The sequence below is a fragment of the Oncorhynchus kisutch genome, unplaced genomic scaffold (assembly GCF_002021735.2).
Source record: "Oncorhynchus kisutch isolate 150728-3 unplaced genomic scaffold, Okis_V2 scaffold893, whole genome shotgun sequence".
NCBI lineage: Eukaryota > Metazoa > Chordata > Actinopteri > Salmoniformes > Salmonidae > Oncorhynchus > Oncorhynchus kisutch.
The window spans coordinates 85677-105149 of record NW_022262838.1 but is presented as its reverse complement, the minus strand read 5'-3'; the positions used below and the strand labels follow the sequence as shown (position 1 = coordinate 105149).

Below are 19473 nucleotides of genomic sequence, written 5' to 3'. Positions count from 1 at the left end.
GATGATATGAATCATAGAACCTTATCCCTTCCATTTACTGCCTGCAATTAATATGAATCATAGAACCTTATCCCTTCCATTTACTGCCTGCAATTAATATGAATCATATAACCCTTATCCCTTCCATTTACTGCCTGCAATTAATATGATGTGAAATAACCTGTATGGTACCACTGACTGGATAGCCATTACTAAGGAGGATGGCTGTTATAAAACTAGGAGAAGAGGTCGATGGATTTCACTGCTTTCTGAGCTGTGGTTTGTTTGTGTGTGTGTGTGTGTGTGTGTGTGTGTGTGTGTTCTGAGCTGCCCCATTAGGTCTGGCTGCATGTATCTTAGAGTGACAAGGGGACTGAGCATTGTCTCTAGCATTCCACTTCAGTGAGCATGTTGCATTCAGGCATCAACCCAATCTGTGTGTGTGTGTGTGTGTGTGTGTGTGTGGGAGGGGCCTAGCTATTAGCTCCCTTTCTCCATGTCGGTGTTATTACAAACCAGTTACTCTTAGGACTTCCAGCTAAATCCAACATCTCTCCCTAATGGCTTCTAGTAGAGCTTATTCTTCCCCATCTCATTGGTCAATAACCTCTCCTACCACAACTTGTTTTCCTTCTGCCCTGTACCTTACAGTCTTTATGAAGTACAGCCTGTCCCTGTCAGCAGAACACTCATTCTTATAGAAGTCATTACTAGCAGCAGAACACTCATTCTTATAGAAGTCATTACTAGCAGCAGAACACTCATTCCTATAGAAGTCATTACTAGCAGCGTGTCCCTGTCAGCAGAACACTCATTCTTATAGAAGTCATTACTAGCACGAGTGTTCTGCTGCTAGGAATGACTTCTATAGGAACGAGTGTTCTGCTGCTAGTAATGACTTCTATAGGAACGAGTGTTCTGCTGGCCGGTTCCCATCTTTCCACTGGGATTCTCTGCCTCTAACCCTATTACAGGGGCTGAGTCACTGGCTTGCTGGGGCTCTCTCATGCCGTCCCTGGAGGGGGTGCGTCACCTGAGTGGGTTGATTCACTGTTGTGGTCATCCTGTCTGGGTTGGCGCCCCCCCCTTGGGTTGTGCCGTGGCGGAGATCTTTGTGGGCTATACTCAGCCTTGTCTCAGGATGGTAAGTTGGTGGTTGAAGATATCCCTCTAGTGGTGTGGGGGCTGTGCTTTGGCAAAGTGGGTGGGGTTATATCCTTCCTGTTTGGCCCTGTCCGGGGGTGTCCTCGGATGGGGCCACAGTGTCTCCTGACCCCTCCTGTCTCAGCCTCCAGTATTTATGCTGCAGTAGTTTATGTGTCGGGGGGCTGGGGTCAGTTTGTTATATCTGGAGTACTTCTGTCCTATTCGGTGTCCTGTGTGAATCTAAGTGTGCGTTCTCTAATTCTCTCCTTCTCTCTTTCTTTCTCTCTCTCGGAGGACCTGAGCCCTAGGACCATGCCCCAGGACTACCTGACATGATGACTCCTTGCTGTCCCCAGTCCACCTGGCCATGCTGCTGTTCCAGTTTCAACTGTTCTGCCTTATTATTATTCGACCATGCTGGTCATTTATGAACATTTGAACATCATGGCCATGTTCTGTTGTAATCTCCACCCGGCACAGCCAGAAGAGGACTGTCCACCCCACATAGCCTGGTTCCTCTCTAGGTTTCTTCCTAGGTATTGGCCTTTCTAGGGAGTTTTTCCTAGCCACCGTGCTTCTACACCTGCATTGCTTGCTGTTTGGGGTTTTAGGCTGGGTTTCTGTACAGCACTTTGAGATATCAGCTGATGTACGAAGGGCTATATAAATAAATTTGATTTGATTTGTCCCCGTCAGCAGAACTCATTCTTATAGAAGTAATTACTAGCAGCTTGTCCCTGTCAGCAGAACACTCGTTCCTACAAAAGTCATTACTAGCAGCAGAACACTCGTTCCTATAGAAGTCATTACTAGCAGAATAAGGGTCACAAAATACAGATAATTTTCGGACATCACGGTTGGAAGATTCCCGGAATTATGAGGGGAATAAGTATGAAATCTGTGAATCCTCCAACAGGATTTCTGGATGAAGGTGTACTAGACGGGTCGGTTATTTGGTTGATATGCTGTTGGTGGATTTCTGTAGATCTAGATATATTGTCATGGCACACGAGACAGCTGTCTGATTCCTGCCTGTCTCAGTGGACTAATCCATTGCGGAGGCAGCGGGGATGGCACAGTCCATCACTAAGACAGGCTTCAGTTGAGAGGGTGTCTGATTCCTGCCTGTCTCAGTGGACTAATCCATTGCGGAGGCAGCAGGGATGGCACAGTCCATCACTAAGACAGGCATCAGCCGAGAGGGTGTTTGCTTTGGTACCTCAAGCAAATTTGATAGAATGGAGAAAATAAGTGAAATAGCATTGGTTTTCCATAAATGTCTAGAGAGTATAAGAGTATTCCTTAGGCCTACAATACAGTATGTGTGAAGATAATGCTTTGGGTATCATTTAAAATGTTGGCGTTAAGAAGGTAAGTGTGGCTTAGATGCACAAGACTCATCTCTCTTCAGAATGCGTCTTCTCCGGCCAATTCATTGTTTCATATTAACTGCGTGAATGTTTGCCCTTCGATTGTTAAATTCTATCAATTCACCATGACACAACACCAGTAGTACCTTTCATTCTCATCTATCTATGTTTTGTTCCGGTCATTTCTGTTAATGGATTCAACATATTATTATTTGACCTACAGTCAGGGAAGAAGAGGAGCTACTAAAAGCCATTAGTGAGAGATGACTGATTTATCTGGAGGTTGAGGACTAATTGGTTTGTAATTTCCATTCTCCATGTCAGAGTGAACACGTTGTTTGCAGAGCTCACAACCTATGCTACACTCGTGAGACACGTTTTGGTTTATTTCATTCCATTTAAGAGTTTGGTCCATTTATTCATTGTATTATGTTTGGAGCGCTCCTGTTAATATTGTTTAAGGACGTGCACCTGATTATCCATAGAAGTAGACCTAGGCTACCTGGCCTGTGTGCAAATGTAGAAATGTGCTTATTTGGGGAAGTTTGATAGTATCTGTGATTGTCTTAATTCATCACCACTAATGAGCTGTGGAGCTTCTCAAAGTGTGTATTTCTTTACCTCAAACAGCAGGTGAACAAAGTATATTTTTTACATCCATTGAGAAAGACAATAGTTCCTCAATGTATTTGAAAAATCTTTCCATCTTTCTCCCATCAATAAAAGGGAAAAAATGTCATGGTCTGATCCAGTGGAAACGTCATAGCAGGAGCGGGAGGAGGAGGGTCGGGAAAAGGTATTTTTCTTTTGGTTATGTTGATCTCTGGCTCCGTCTTGAGTCATTTGTGCATCTTAATTATTCAATCACAGTGCCCTTAAAGCATCAGACAAGCTCAGTACATATAGTTGATTTTATAGTGTGTGTCAATATATGGAAAAATACATGTTTTAGAACAGACAACTCAGACGAGAAACATTTTTTTTTAGAGCAAGTCGGCCCTGAGGCCTAATCTATACTTACATCAGCAGACAGCTGTTTGACATAGCTGGTTCCAAACACCACATTCTCCAGGGCTGGGATGACAGAGTCTTTACTCTGCTGGGGGGCGGTGCGATTCAGCCATGTACTCTTCACTAGCCGGGGAAAACTACAACAGACAACAGCCATTCAGGAATCACGCCTTACTGGTCAACACCTTTCAGTTATACTGCTCTGAAGACCAAGTCTGAACTGGAGGCTGGATAAATATAGTGTAGATTTACATCTTAGTCATTTAGCAGACGCTGTTATCCAGAGAGACTTATGCTTATTTATGAACGTGATGATATATCAAGTCAGTCCGAAGTCACACCCTATTCCCTATACAGTGGGGGGGGGGGTGTGTTACCTGATGAGGGGTTGGTGCAGGGCAACCAGGGATGCGTGGACGGCCATAGAGACGACAGACAGGTGGAAGTAGTCGAACATGATATTGATGTGTTGGTGGATGCCTCGGTTCAGGCTAAAGTGCAAGCGGAGCGAACGACTGCTGATGTTCTGCAGGGAGCTGAGCTCCTCGGGCCTAGTGGGAAAGAACGTATCTGCTGGAGAAACTCAAATCATACAATAGAAAAATGTATTCATATAGATGCATGAAGAATATAAAAAACTGTGTGCAATGTTTCCATCTAAACTTGAAATGCACTGCTGCACACGCCCTTGGTATAAACAGACCCCATCAGACGTGTCTAAAAAGTGCCGGCAGACGGGTTTATTAAGGACATCATAGCAGAGATTCAAAAACACAATCTTCATCTAAAAATAGCCAGATCTGGGTTAAAATACTACATGAAGAATTTAAAAAACTTTATCTGGGGTTGAATGAGCTTGTCTGGTGTTTTAGTTGCAAACCTGCAACCCCCATCCATCTGGCTTTCTGGGCAGGCTAAAGAAAACACTAAAAGTACAGTATCTAAGACTTCAAATGGTGTTTGAACACAGGTTTGGTAACAGCATAAGAAGCACAGTGTTCGGCCATGATGAAACGTACGAGAAGTCTCCATCTGTGAAGTATAACTCCAGAGAGAGCTGGAAGTCCATGTCATTGAGGGATTCTTCTACCTGAAGAGGGATAGAAACAGACAGGGGAAACAATCATTTCAGAGGGGGAAAAGAAATGGAGTGAGTGATAGTGATAGTGAGCATATTTCCCCATCGACAGAGGAACTGATTTCCACCATGACAACAACCCAAGAGCACCATTCATTAGCGTACTACTTAGTATGAAGCAATGTGCAGTACTGGGCATGCATTCTTAGTAGTACGTACTAGAGGTCGACCGATTATGATTTTTCAACGCCGATACCGATTATTGGAGGACCCAAAAAAAAGAAGCTGGTACCGATTAATCGGCCGATTAAAAAAATATATATGTATTTGTAATAATGACAATTACAACAATACTGAATGAACACTTATTTTAACTTAATATAATACATCAATAAAATCAATTTAGCCTCAAGTAGATAATGAAACATGTTCAATTTGGTTTAAATAATGCAAAAACAAAGTGTTGGAGAAGAACGTAAAAGTGCAATATGTGCCATGTAAGAAAGCTAACGTTTCAGTTCCTTGCTCAGAACATGAGAACATATGAAAGCTGGTGGTTCCTTTTAACATGAGTCTTCAATATTCCCAGGTAAGAAGTTTTAGGTTGTAGTTATTATAGGACTATTTCCCTCTATACCATTTCCCTCTTTGTATTTCATTAACCTTTGACTATTGGATGTTCTTATAGGCACTTTAGTATTGCCAGTGTAACAGTATAGCTTCCATCCCTCTCTTCGCTCCTCCCTGGGCTCGAACCAGCCACACAACGACAACAGCCACCACATTGAAGCAGCGTTTCCCATGCAGAGCAAGGGAAACAACCACCCCAAGGCTCAGAGCGAGTGAAGTTTGCGCTAACTAGCCAGCCATTTCACATCGGTTACACCAGCCTCATCTCGGGAGTTCATAGGTTTGAAGTCATAAACAGCGCAATGTGTGACGCACAACGAAGAGCTGCTGGCAAAACGCAGGAAAGTGCTGTTTGAATGAATGTTTACACGCCTGCTTCTGCCTTACCACCGCTCAGTCAGATACTTGTATGCTCAGTCAGATTATATGCAACACAGGACACGCTAGATAATATCTAGTACTATCATCAACCATGTGTAGTTAACTTGTGATTATGATAGATAGTTTTTTTTAATGCTAGCTAGAAACTTACCTCGGCTTACTGCATCTCCTTGTGGAGTGCAACGAAAGAGAGGCAGGTCGTTATTGCGTTGGACAAGTTAATTGTAAGGTTCCAAGATTGGATCCCCCGAGCTGACAAGGTGAAAATCTGTCTTTCTGCCCCTGAACGAGGCAGTTAACCCACCGTTCCTAAGCCATCATTGAAAATAAGAATGTGTTCTTAACTGACTGGCCTAGTTAAATAAAGATTAAATAAAGGTGTAAAAATAAAATAAAAAAATCGGCGCCCAAAAATACCGATTTCCAATTGTTATGAAAACTTGAAAATCGGCCCCAATTAATTGGCCATTCCGATTAATCGGTCGAACTCTAGTACGTACTACGTAGTATGAAGCAATGTGCAGTACTGGGCATGCATTCTTAGTAGTACGTACTACGTAGTATGAAGCAATGTGCAGTACTGGGCATGCATTCTTAGTAGTACATTAGTATGAATGGATAGAAATCAGAGGAAACCCTTCAGAGTGGAAAAACCATACTGTGTCTCTCTTCCTATATCCATACCACGTCTCTCTTCCTATATCCATACCATCATACCACATCTCTCCTCCTATATCCATACCATCATACCACGTCTCTCCTCCTATATCCATACCATCATACCACGTCTCTCCTCCTATATCCATACCATCATATCACGTCTCTCCTCCTATATCCATACCATCATACCGTGTCTCTCTTCCTATATCCATACCATCATACCACGTCTCTCCTCCTATATCCATACCATCATATCACGTCTCTCCTCCTATATCCATACCATCATACCGTGTCTCTCTTCCTATATCCATACCATCATATCGCGTCTCTCCTCCTATATCCATACCATCATATCGCGTCTCTCCTCCTATATCCATACCATCATATCGCGTCTCTCCTCCTATATCCATACCATCATACCGCGTCTCTCCTCCTATATCCATACCATCATACCACATCTCTCCTCCTATATCCATACCACGTCTCTCCTCCTATATCCATACCATGTCTCTCCTCCTATATCCATACCATGTCTCTCCTCCTATATCCATACCACGTCTCTCCTCCTATATCCATACCATCATACCACATCTCTCTTCCTATATCCATACCATCATACCACGTCTCTCTTCCTATATCCATACCATCATACCACGTCTCTCTTCCTATATCCATACCATGTCTCTCTTCCTATATCCATACCATCATACCACGTCTCTCTTCCTATATCCATACCATCATACCACGTCTCTCTTCCTATATCCATACCATCATACCACGTCTCTCTTCCTATATCCATACCATCATACCACGTCTCTCTTCCTATATCAATACCATCATACCACGTCTCTCTTCCTATATCCATACCATCATACCACGTCTCTCTTCCTATATCCATACCATCATACCACGTCTCTCTTCCTATATCCATACCATCATACCACGTCTCTCTTCCTATATCCATACCATCATACCACGTCTCTCTTCCTATATCCATACCATCATAACAGGTATATATTTATAACTATTGTGAACAATATCCATGTGAGATATTAGGCTAAATTGTCTACATTAAAGCTAAATAAATCTAGGCTAAATAGCCTGCATCTAATTGGCCAATCATATGGATCACTGCAGCGCAGCTCAAGCTCACTCAGTATGAAGCAATGTATTGGGCATTGTAAGTAGTATGCTACTGTGGACATTTGAACACAGGCTAGCCAGAGCCTCAGTGAAAGTCAGCCTATTGTCCTCTATAGCAGAACTGATTCTAACCAGCACAACGACAACTTGGTCATGGTCTTAGCCTACAGTCTAGCCTCCTCGGCTTAGCCTACAGTCTAGCCTCCTCGGCTTAGCCTACAGTCTAGCCTCCTCGGCTTAGCCTACAGTCTAGCCTCCTCGGCTTAGCCTACAGTCTAGCCTCCTCGGCTTAGCCTACAGTCTAGCCTCCTCGGCTTAGCCTACAGTCTAGCCTCCTCGGCTTAGCCTACAGTCTAGCCTCCTCGGCTTAGCCTACAGTCTAGCCTCCTCGGCTTAGCCTACAGTCTAGCCTCCTCGGCTTAGCCTACAGTCTAGCCTCCTCGGCTTAGCCTACAGTCTAGCCTCCTCGGCTTAGCCTACAGTCTAGCCTCCTCGGCTTAGCCTACAGTCTAGCCTCCTCGGCTTAGCCTACAGTCTAGCCTCCTCGGCTTAGCCTACAGTCTAGCCTCCTCGGCTTAGCCTACAGTCTAGCCTCCTCGGCTTAGCCTACAGTCTAGCTGCATTACCTTCTTCTCATCCAGCAGCATCATGATTTTGAACACCAGCACATCATTGACAACCACCTCCTCGTTCTTATAGAGGATCTGGAAGGTCTTGCTGCAGATGACGTCATCGACCACAGCTGCAGGGAAGGCCAGATCAGAACCTGTAATGAGAAGACATTTGTTTGAATGTAGAAAACTTACATCAACACAGTAATACACAATGACTGTATCAACAAAATAACTGAGATTAACCGGAGGCTAGGAACTGGAGAGGAGGGGGAGGTTAGGTACTGAGAGGAGGAGGAGGGGGTAGGTAGGTACTGAGAGGAGGAGGAGGGGGGGTAGGTACTGAGAGGAGGAGGAGGGGGGGTAGGTACTGAGAGGAGTAGGTACTGAGAGGAGTAGGTACTGAGAGGGGTAGGTACTGAGAGGAGGAGGGGGGGGGGTACTGAGAGGAGGAGGGGGGGTTAGGTACTGAGAGGAGGAGGGGGGGGTTAGGTACTGAGAGGAGGAGGGGGGGTTAGGTACTGAGAGGAGGAGGGGGGGTTAGGTACTGAGAGGAGGAGGGGGGGTTAGGTACTGAGAGGAGGAGGGGGGGTTAGGTACTGAGAGGAGGAGGGGGGGTTAGGTACTGAGAGGAGGAGGGGGGGTTAGGTACTGAGAGGAGGAGGGGGTAGGTACTGAGAGGAGGAGGGGGTAGGTACTGAGAGGAGGGGGAAAAAGCCAAACAGTAACATATCAGGATAATATTTGACGATATATCGCATAATTATGACTATCGCAATATACATTTTTGCGCTGCTTAGCTGTACCAAAACCTTTTCTCCATCTTCTTTTTAAATAAGTAGCCAATTTGTTTTTATTTACTTGTACTTTTATTTCCATGACGGATCAAAACTTGTTTTCCATTGGCTCTCTGTCCCTCTGCAGCAGACATATGGTGAGCAATATGTTTGGAACATGGAATCCTAATAAAATCACAGTATCGAATAGCAATACATATAGAATTGTGAGAATTGTGATACATATCACATCGGCATCAAAGTATGGTGATAATATCGTATCGTGAGGTCCCTGGAAATTCCCAGCACTACTAGGTACCGGTGAGAAGTTGGCCAGTTAACTTCCTATGAACAGCTTACAGTACATGTTCCCTCTAGCAGACATCCAGGATGTCAGCTGTGACCTGGCAGCAGTCTGAGGCATGTCCTGGCAGCATAGACACAGCAAACAGACGCAGTCAGTCTGTTGGTTGTTTTTACACATGGCTGATGGCTTACAAGGATGACTAACCATTTCCTATCCTTTCTAGGTGATTAACGGCACTATAGAACCTGCAACTATGTGATCAGCCGTGGAGGAACTAACAGCACTATAGAACCTGCAACTATGTGATCAGCCGTGGAGGAACTAACAGCACTATAGAACCTGCAACTATGAGATCAGCCGTGGAGGAACTAACAGCACTATAGAACCTGCAACTATGTGATCAGCCGTGGAGGAACTAACAGCACTATAGAACCTGCAACTATGAGATCAGCCGTGGAGGTACTAACAGCACTATAGAACCTGCAACTATGTGATCAGCCATGGAGGTACTAACAGCACTATAGAACCTACAACTATGAGATCAGCCGTGGAGGAACTAAGAGCACTATAGAACCTGCAACTATGAGATCAGCCGTAGAGGAACTAACAGCACTATAGAACCTGCAACTATGAGATCAGCCGTGGAGGAACTAACAGCACTATAGAACCTGCAACTATGTGATCAGCCGTGGAGGGACTAACAGCACTATAGAACCTGCAACTATGAGATCAGCCGTGGAGGAACTAACAGCACTATAGAACCTGCAACTATGTGATCAGCCATGGAGGTACTAACAGCACTATAGAACCTACAACTATGAGATCAGCCGTGGAGGAACTAAGAGCACTATAGAACCTGCAACTATGAGATCAGCCGTAGAGGAACTAACAGCACTATAGAACCTGCAACTATGAGATCAGCCGTGGAGGAACTAACAGCACTATAGAACCTGCAACTATGTGATCAGCCGTGGAGGGACTAACAGCACTATAGAACCTGCAACTATGAGATCAGCCGTGGAGGAACTAACAGCACTATAGAACCTGCAACTATGAGATCAGCCGTGGAGGGAAAGACCAGAGAGGAACAGGAATCCACCAACCCAGGCAGGAAAACACCATACTGCTGGTGGAAAATACAATACAAGCTCATGGAACAGCTTTCTGCTGAAAATGAAACAACCCCATTTTGGGGAATTAGCCTTTTTCACCACTTAAAGTATAACACCAACTCTAGTCAATTGGGTGTACTACCAATGCCAGAGAGACCTGGCTAGCAAGAGACCAGAGACAAGGCCTCCTATTAATAGGCCACTTAGAAACCCCAGGGTTGAGGTGAGGAGGAAGAACCAATCCCACTCAGCTAAAGCTCTCAGCCTCTCACTGACTCCTATCAGGCTCAGAGCAGAAAACACTGGAGCATCCTGCAATCTCATCCTCCTTTGTCCCCTCTTAATCCTCACTGTGACAGGAGGATTGGTTGTTGGGGGACAGAACGCAACGTATTGTGAGGCTGGAGTGGAGGGAGCAAAGGCATTCCTCTCAGTGCAGACCAGGACAGGGATGAGCTGTGACTGTTCCAGGCTGCCAGGACTCAGAAAAGAGCTGGGAACCAGGCTGGTTTTGTGAGATCAACCAGTCCTGTCACTATGCCAACTCCAAACCAACAACAAAACCCAATGGAGGTGCAGACCAAATCCACATTCATCTGAAGGGCTTCCCTCAATGTCTTTCAACCAAGAGTATCACTGCCAGTTGAAATGGATATTCAACTCACACATTGGAACTCTAGATGAACGCCACCTTTCACATTAAAAGAGGAAGCTTCACCATTCTGGAATGCACAAAATCAGACCAGACGATTTAGAGGAGAGCTTCATATCATATTTATCATCTCTCAGCTTGCTGCCCTTTGAAATAACCTCTCTGACAAATGAATCAACCGTACAAGCTAGCTTTTATAGGTGGTCACCTACACTAGAAAATAGTATCAAGGATCCAGTTTTTGGGATAGGGGGCAGTATTTTCACTTTTGGATGAATAGCGTGTCCAGAGTGAACTGCCTCCTACTCTGTCCCAGATGCTTATATATGCATATTATTGTTTTCTATCCAATACTAATACTCTGAAGTTTCTAAAACTGTTTGAATGATGTGTAAGTATAACAGAACTCATATGGCAGGCGAAAACCTGAGAAAAATCCAACCAGGAAGTGGGACATCTGAGGTTTGTAGTTTTTCAAAGCTTGGCCTACCGAGTACACATTGAGATATGGATGAGGTTGCACTTCCTAGAGCTTCCACTAGATGTCAACCGTCTTTTTAAACTTGAATGAGGATTCTACTATAAAGGAGGGGCTCATGAGACCTGTTTGAGTCAGTGGTCTGGCATAGTGCCTCGGTCTCATGACGCGAGCTCCCGACAGAGTTACCTCTCGCTCCAGTGCCTTTCTAAAGACAAAGGAATTCTCTGGTTGGAACATTATTGATGTTTTATGTTAAAAACATCCTAACGATTGATTCCATACATCATTTGACATGTTTCTAAAGGACTGTAATGGAACTTTTCAAGTTTTTGTCTGGATGAAATGCTCGCACCTTATGAAGATTGAATACTGGGCTGAACACGCTAACAACAAGTGGCTATTTGGACATAAACAATGGAACAAATCAGTAATTTATTGTCGAACTGGGATTCCTGGGACTGCCTTCTGATGAAGATCAAAGGTAAGTGAATATTTATGGTGTTGTTTCTAACTTTGTTGATTCCAAAATGGCGGATATTCCTCTGGCTGTTTTGGGTTCTGAGCGCCGTTCTCAGATTATGCTTTTTCCGTAAAGTTTTTTTGAAATCCGACACAGCGGTTGCATTAAGGAGAAGTCTATCTTTAATTCTGTGAATGACACTAGTATCTTTTATCAATGTTTATTATTAGTATTTCTGCAAAATCACCGGATGTTTTGGAATCAAAACATTACTGCACGTAAGGCGCCAATGTAAACTGAGATTTTTGGATATAAATATGCACATTATCGAACAAAACTTACATGTATTGTGTAATACATTTGGACACTGTGCTATCTAACCTCCAAACAAGCTTCAATGCCATACAACACTCCTTCCGTGGCCTCCAACTGCTCTTAAACGCTAGTAAAACCAAATGCATGCTTTTCAACCGGTCGCTGCCTGCACCTGCATGCCCGACTAGCATCACCACCCTGGATGGTTCCGACCTAGAATATGTGGACGTCTATAAGTACCTAGGTGTCTGGCTAGACTGCAAACTCTCCTTCCAGACTCATATCAAACATCTCCAATCGAAAATCAAATCAAGAGTCGGCTTTCTATTCCGCAACAAAGCCTCCTTCACTCAAGCCGCCAAGCTTACCCTAGTAAAACTGACTATCCTACCGATCCTCGACTTCGGCGATGTCATCTACAAAATGGCTTCCAACACTCTACTCAGCAAACTGGATGCAGTCTATCACAGTGCCATCCGTTTTGTCACTAAAGCACCTTATACCACCCACCACTGCGACTTGTATGCTCTAGTCGGCTGGCCCTCGCTACATATTCGTCGCCAGACCCACTGGCTCCAGGTCATCTACAAGTCTATGCTAGGTAAAGCTCCGCCTTATCTCAGCTCACTGGTCACGATGGCAACACCCATCCGTAGCACGCGCTCCAGCAGGTGTATCTCACTGATCATCCCTAAAGCCAACACCTCATTTGGCCGCCTTTCGTTCCAGTACTCTGCTGCCTGTGACTGGAACGAATTGCAAAAATCGCTGAAGTTGGAGACTTTTATCTCCCTCACCAACTTCAAACATCAGCTATCTGAGCAGCTAACCGATCGCTGCAGCTGTACATAGTCTATTGGTAAATAGCCCACCCTTTTCACCTACCTCATCCCCATACTGTTTTTATTTATTTACTTTTCTGCTCTTCTGCACACCAATATCTCTACCTGTACATGACCATCTGATCTTTTATCACTCCAGTGTTAATCTGCAAAATTGTAATTATTTGCCTACCTCCTCATGCCTTTTGCACACATTGTATATAGACCCCCCCTTTGTTTTCTACTGTGTTATTGACTTGTTAATTGTTTACTCCATGTGTAACTCTTTGTTGTCTGCTCACACTGCTATGCTTTATCTTGGCCAGGTCGCAGTTGCAAATGAGAACTTGTTCTCAACTAGCCTACCTGGTTAAATAAAGGTGAAATAAAAAAATAAATAAAAAACATGATGTCCTATGAGTGTCATCTGATGAAGATCATCAAAAGGTTAGTGATTAATTTTATCTATATTTCTGCTTTTTGTGACTCCTATCTTTGGCTGGAAAAATGGCTGTGTTTTTTCGACTTGGCGGTGATCTAACATAATCATATGTTGTGCTTTAGCTGTAAAGCATTTTTGAAATCAGACACGATGGGTAGATTAACAAGATGTTTATCTTTCATTTGCTGTATTGGACTTGTTAATGTGTGAAAGTTACATATTTCTAAAAATATATTTTTGAATTTCGTGCGCTGCCTTCTCAGCAGAATGTTGTTGAGGTGTTCCGCTAGCGGAACCCATGCGCTAGAAAGGTTAACGTCTGGCCTAATCATTCCTTTCATAGTAAAAGATGTTGAAGGAGAACCAAGAACTTAAACAAAACCCTCCCAAATGATGAACAATATGGAACATGCTACACACGCAATCAGAAAACATCTCTGTTAATGAAGCATAACGAATGGTTAGAAAGCACACAGCACAACTTGGACTCAGATCATAATTCCATCTTGCTCTCACATCGTTACAAACAGAACATTACATCTGGAAAACCTTGGATAACGTAGGTGAAGGATTGGTCTGAAATTAATATGGACATGTTAAAAGGCTGCTTTGACTGTATCATTTGGGGGGTATTATGTGACACAAACAAAAACACTGAGGAACTGAATGGGACCATTACTGACTACATACAGTGTGTTCTGAAACTACTCAGACACCCTTGACATTTTTTACATGTTATGTTTCAGCCTTATTCTAAAATTGATTTTAAAAAATCATCAATCTACACATAATACCCCATAATAACAAAGCGAAAACAGGTTTCTAGAAATCCCCCCCCCCCCCCCACAAAAAAAGAAGAAATACCTGACTTACATAACTATTCAGACCATTTGCTATGGGACTCAAAAATGAGCTCAGGTGCATCCTGTTTCCATTGATCATCCTTGAGGATGTTTCTATAACTTGATTGTAGTCCACCTGTTATAAATTAAATTGATTGGACATGATTTTGAAAGCCACACAGCTGTCTATATAAATGGTCCCACAGTTGACAGTGCATGTCAGAGGAAAAACCAAGCCATGAGGTCGAAGGAATTGTCCGTAGAGCTCCGAGACAGGATTGTGTCGAGGCACAGATCTGTGAAAGGGTATCAAACAATGTCTGCAGCAATCGGGGGAGAAGGGCTTTGGTCAGGGAAGAGACCAAGAACACGATGGTAACTCCAGAGCTCCAGAGTTGAATGCCAAGCGTCAAGTCTGGAGGAAACCTGGCACCATCCCTACAGTGAAGCATGGTGGTGGCAGCATCATGCTGTGGGGATATTTTTCAGCAGCAGGGACTGAAAGACTAGTCAGGATCGAAGGAAAGATGAACGGAGCAAAGTACAGAGATCATTGATGAAAACATGTTCCAGAACACTCAGGACTTCAGACTGGGGCGAAGGTTCACCTTCCAACAGGACAACGACCCTAAGCACACAGCCAAGACAACGCAGGAGTGGCTTCGGGACTAGTCTCTGAATGTCGTTGAGTGGCCCAGCCACTGATCAAACATCTCTGGAGACCTGAAAATAGCTGTGCAGCAACGCTCCCCATCCAACCTGACAGAGCTTGAGAGAATCTTCAGAGAAGAATGGGAGAAACTCCCCAAACACAGGTGTGCCGAGCTTATAGCATCATAACCAAGAAGACTTGAGGCTGTAATCGCTGCCAAAGGTACTGTTCCTTCTCCCTTAATGTGACCTGACCTCAGCCCCCATTCCCCACTAATCCACATCTCTCCACCCTTATCAGTGACTGCAAACATGTGATGGTCTTTTCCTTTACTCAGTACATTCCAAGCCTCTGGCTCATATCCACCCTTAATTGACCCAAACATATACATTCCTCCTACGGATACCCATTCACTTCTGGTGTAGAAACCAGACTGTGGCACTCCTCATTTCCTCATGATTAACAATATTTCAAGTTTAGAACTCAGAACCCATTATGAGTAAAGGGTCTGAATACCTATGTAAATGAGATTTTTTTTATGTGCAAAAATGTCATCCATTTTAGAATAAGGATGTAACAAAATGTGGGAAAAGTCCAGGGGTGGATACAACGCTGATGAAATCCATTCAAAGAAACATTAAACAGAGTTTAAGAACTACTTGGATTACAAACTCAAAATGGAAAACATACTTGAAAAGAACAATACATGGGATGGCAGTCCCAGAATCATCCCAGCGTCCCAGAGTCGTCTCTGAAAAGGTTGCCTTTCAGGTCTTCTCCAAACTCCATCCTCAGAAAGCAAAAGGCTGTGATTGTCTAAGTGGGATGTTATCAGGGAGTGTAAGTGGCTGTGTAACATGTACAGAATACTTTTTCAAATGTCATTGGACAGCAGCAGAAGCACCCAAATCTGGAAAAGTGAAACTATCGTGCCCATTCACAAAGTGAATCATCCAAATCCCTGAATGACGGTCATCCCATCTGCTTGACCTCTGTGATAATCTAATGTTTGGACCCCATTGTCCTGGGACACCTTCTCCTGCACACAGAGAGCCTACTGGACCCGTTCCAGCTGGCATATAAACCAGGCCGTGGAGCTGAAGATGCACCGGCCTTCCTCCTTCATCAAATCTACATGATCTCGAACACATTACATCCTGATATTCTGGTGAACAAACTTGCGACCATGGGCATCAACACACGTCTCATCAACTGGATCAGGTGTTCTCTCACCAGTCGGGTCAGAAGAGTGAGGTTCAGTGTGAATACATCAGAACCCACTAACCGCCAATATAAGGGTACCCCAGAGCAGTGTCCTTTTGCTGGTTCGGTTCACCCTCTACACTAACGTTTGCACCCAAATAACACCAGACGGTGCAACAGTAAAGTATGCAGATAATACAGCAAGGTGTTGGTTTAATAGAGGTGTCCAGGATGACTACAGGACAGAAACAAGGGAAACACATTCTTAAAAAGGGGGAAAACAAAGGAAATGACAAACCTCAGAAATATAAAAGATGATACCGGGCACATCCACATCGACTTCAAATAGAATCAGTTGAGCACAAATATCTTGGAACTATAATAGACTCAAATCTCCTGGACTCAAACACAACAGATATACAACAAGGACTATATTTCATAAGGAGATTAAAGAAATATCAGGTCAATAAAAAACAACCACATTGTGTTTCCAAGCCTGGTACTAACAGTTATCCATCTCTATTAAAACAACCACATTGTGTTTCCAAGCCTAGTACTAACAGTTATCCATCTCTATTAAAAACAACCACATTGTGTTTCCAAGCCTGGTACTAACAGTTATCCATCTCTATTAAAACAACCACATTGTGTTTCCAAGCCTGGTACTAACAGTTATCCATCTCTATTAAAAACAACCACATTGTGTTTCCAAGCCTGGTACTAACAGTTATCCATCTCTATTAAAACAACCACATTGTGTTTCCAAGCCTAGTACTAACAGTTATCCATCTCTATTAAAACAACCACATTGTGTTTCCAAGCCTAGTACTAACAGTTATCCATCTCTATTAAAAACAACCACATTGTGTTTCCAAGCCTGGTACTAACAGTTATCCATCTCTATTAAAAACAACCACATTGTGTTTCCAAGCCTGGTACTAACAGTTATCCATCTCTATTAAAACAACCACATTGTGTTTCCAAGCCTGGTACTAACAGTTATCCATCTCTATTAAAAACAACCACATTGTGTTTCCAAGCCTAGTACTAACAGTTATCCATCTCTATTAAAACAACCACATTGTGTTTCCAAGCCTGGTACTAACAGTTATCCCTCTCTATTAAAAACATCCACATTGTGTTTCCAAGCCTGGTACTAACAGTTATCCATCTCTATTAAAACAACCACATTGTGTTTCCAAGCCTGGTACTAACAGTTATCCATCTCTATTAAAAACAACCACATTGTGTTTCCAAGCCTGGTACTAACAGTTATCCATCTCTATTAAAAACAACCACATTGTGTTTCCAAGCCTGGTACTAACAGTTATCCATCTCTATTAAAACAACCACATTGTGTTTCCAAGCCTGGTACTAACAGTTATCCATCTCTATTAAAAACAACCACATTGTGTTTCCAAGCCTGGTACTAAGAGTTATCCATCTCTATTAAAACAACCACATTGTGTTTCCAAGCCTAGTACTAACAGTTATCCATCTCTATTAAAACAACCACATTGTGTTTCCAAGCCTGGTACTAACAGTTATCCATCTCTATTAAAACAACCACATTGTGTTTCCAAGCCTAGTACTAACAGTTATCCATCTCTATTAAAACAACCACATTGTGTTTCCAAGCCTGGTACTAACAGTTATCCATCTCTATTAAAAACAACCACATTGTGTTTCCAAGCCTGGTACTAACAGTTATCCATCACTATTAAAAACAGCTGCAAGTTATTCTGAAGAACATAGAAGCGCTGTTCTTGGAGACAGTAGCGAGGGCAGGAGTGAGAATTGCCACTGACCTGACACACCCACTCAACCAGGAGTACAGCTCCTACCATCAGGCCGCAGATACTGACTCAATCTTTACAAAAACCCCAGAGCCCAGAAATCAGCTATTCCCACCAGTAGAAGTCAATTGAATAAATTAATAATAATAATAATAATAACAACAACTAATCCCTACTGTGCTGTGATTTGTTGAGATGCAAGACAAGTTTCCCGAAAACAGACACGCAAATAATAATTATTAATAATACAAAAGAAGGCGATTTCTTTATGGTTGAACACACACAACTAAAGCATTATAGAGAGAGAGAGAGAAAGCAAATGTGTGTGTGTGTTAACTGACCTGGTGGGTGGAGTAGACTGGCCTCTACTTTGTGAGGGACTCGTGATGGCACTTTCATACTGGCACGGATCTGGTAGAACCTGGGAGACAAACCGTTAGTAATGAAAACAACAGGGAGGACATAGTGTTCTTCCAGGACTGGAACCCAGGCTCTTACAGCTGTCACTCCAACATCTTGATGACGAAGGTAGACACTGCATGTTCTAGTCCAAGGTCGCTACAGAATGTAGCAATTCTAAGCACAGAACTCATTTGATGGGACATACTGTAGCTTTAACCCAACTGAAATTAGAACAATTGGCCTATTAAAAATCTCTAGCCTACAGAGCCTTCAGAAGGTATTCACACCCCTTGACCTTTTCCACATTCTGGTGTGTTACAGCCTGAATTTAAAAGGATTAAATGTAGTTTGTCACTGGCCTACACACCATAATTACAAAGTGGAACATGTTTTTAGATTTTTTTGACAGATTCATAAAAAATGAAAAGCTGAAATGTCTTAAATCAATAAGTATTCAACCCCTTTGTTAGGACAAACCGAAAGAAGTTCAGGAGGAAAAATGTGCTTAACAAGTCTGTGAATGGTTTGTCCTCTGACAAATCAACTGTAAATTTCAGTGTTCCTCAAGGTTCCGTTTTAGGACCACTATTGTTTTCACTATATATTTTACCTCTTGGGGATGTTATTCGAAAACATAATGTAAACTTTCACTGCTATGCGGATGACACACAGCTGTACATTTCAATGAAACATGGTGAAGCCCCAAAATTGCCCTCGCTAGAAGCATGTGTTTCAGACATAAGGAAGTGGATGGCTGCAAACTTTCTACTATTAAACTCGGACAAAACAGAGATGCTTGTTCTAGGTCCCAAGAAACAAAGAGATCTTCTGTTGAATCTGACAATTAATCTTAATGGTTGTACAGTCGTCTCAAATAAAACTGTGAAGGACCTCGGCGTTACTCTGGACCCTGATCTCTCTTTTGAAGAACATATCAAGACCATTTCGAGGACAGCTTTTTTCCATCTACGTAACATTGCAAAAATCAGAAACTTTCTGTCCAAAAATGATGCAGAAAAATTAATCCATGCTTTTGTCACTTCTAGGTTAGACTACTGCAATGCTCTATTTTCCGGCTACCCGGATAAAGCACTAAATAAACTTCAGTTAGTGCTAAATACGGCTGCTAGAATCCTGACTAGAACCAAAAATTTTGATCATATTACTCCAGTGCTAGCCTCTCTACACTGGCTTCCTGTCAAA

At 43.0% G+C, this 19473-nt stretch overlaps 1 protein-coding gene across 5 annotated transcripts in view; it reads right to left on the bottom strand.

Moving 5' to 3' along the window:
• Positions 1–19473, bottom strand: part of LOC116362891 (protein FAM135A) — a gene marked incomplete at its 3' end in the record, with an annotated part of 52675 nt that overhangs the window by 18315 nt on the left and 14887 nt on the right. For all 5 annotated transcript variants that reach the window (XM_031816906.1, XM_031816905.1, XM_031816907.1 and 2 more), the window contains 5 exon segments: positions 3517–3643; positions 3884–4057; positions 4526–4596; positions 8025–8164; positions 18210–18289. In XM_031816906.1, coding sequence (XP_031672766.1) covers positions 3517–3643; positions 3884–4057; positions 4526–4596; positions 8025–8164; positions 18210–18289 — 592 coding nt within the window.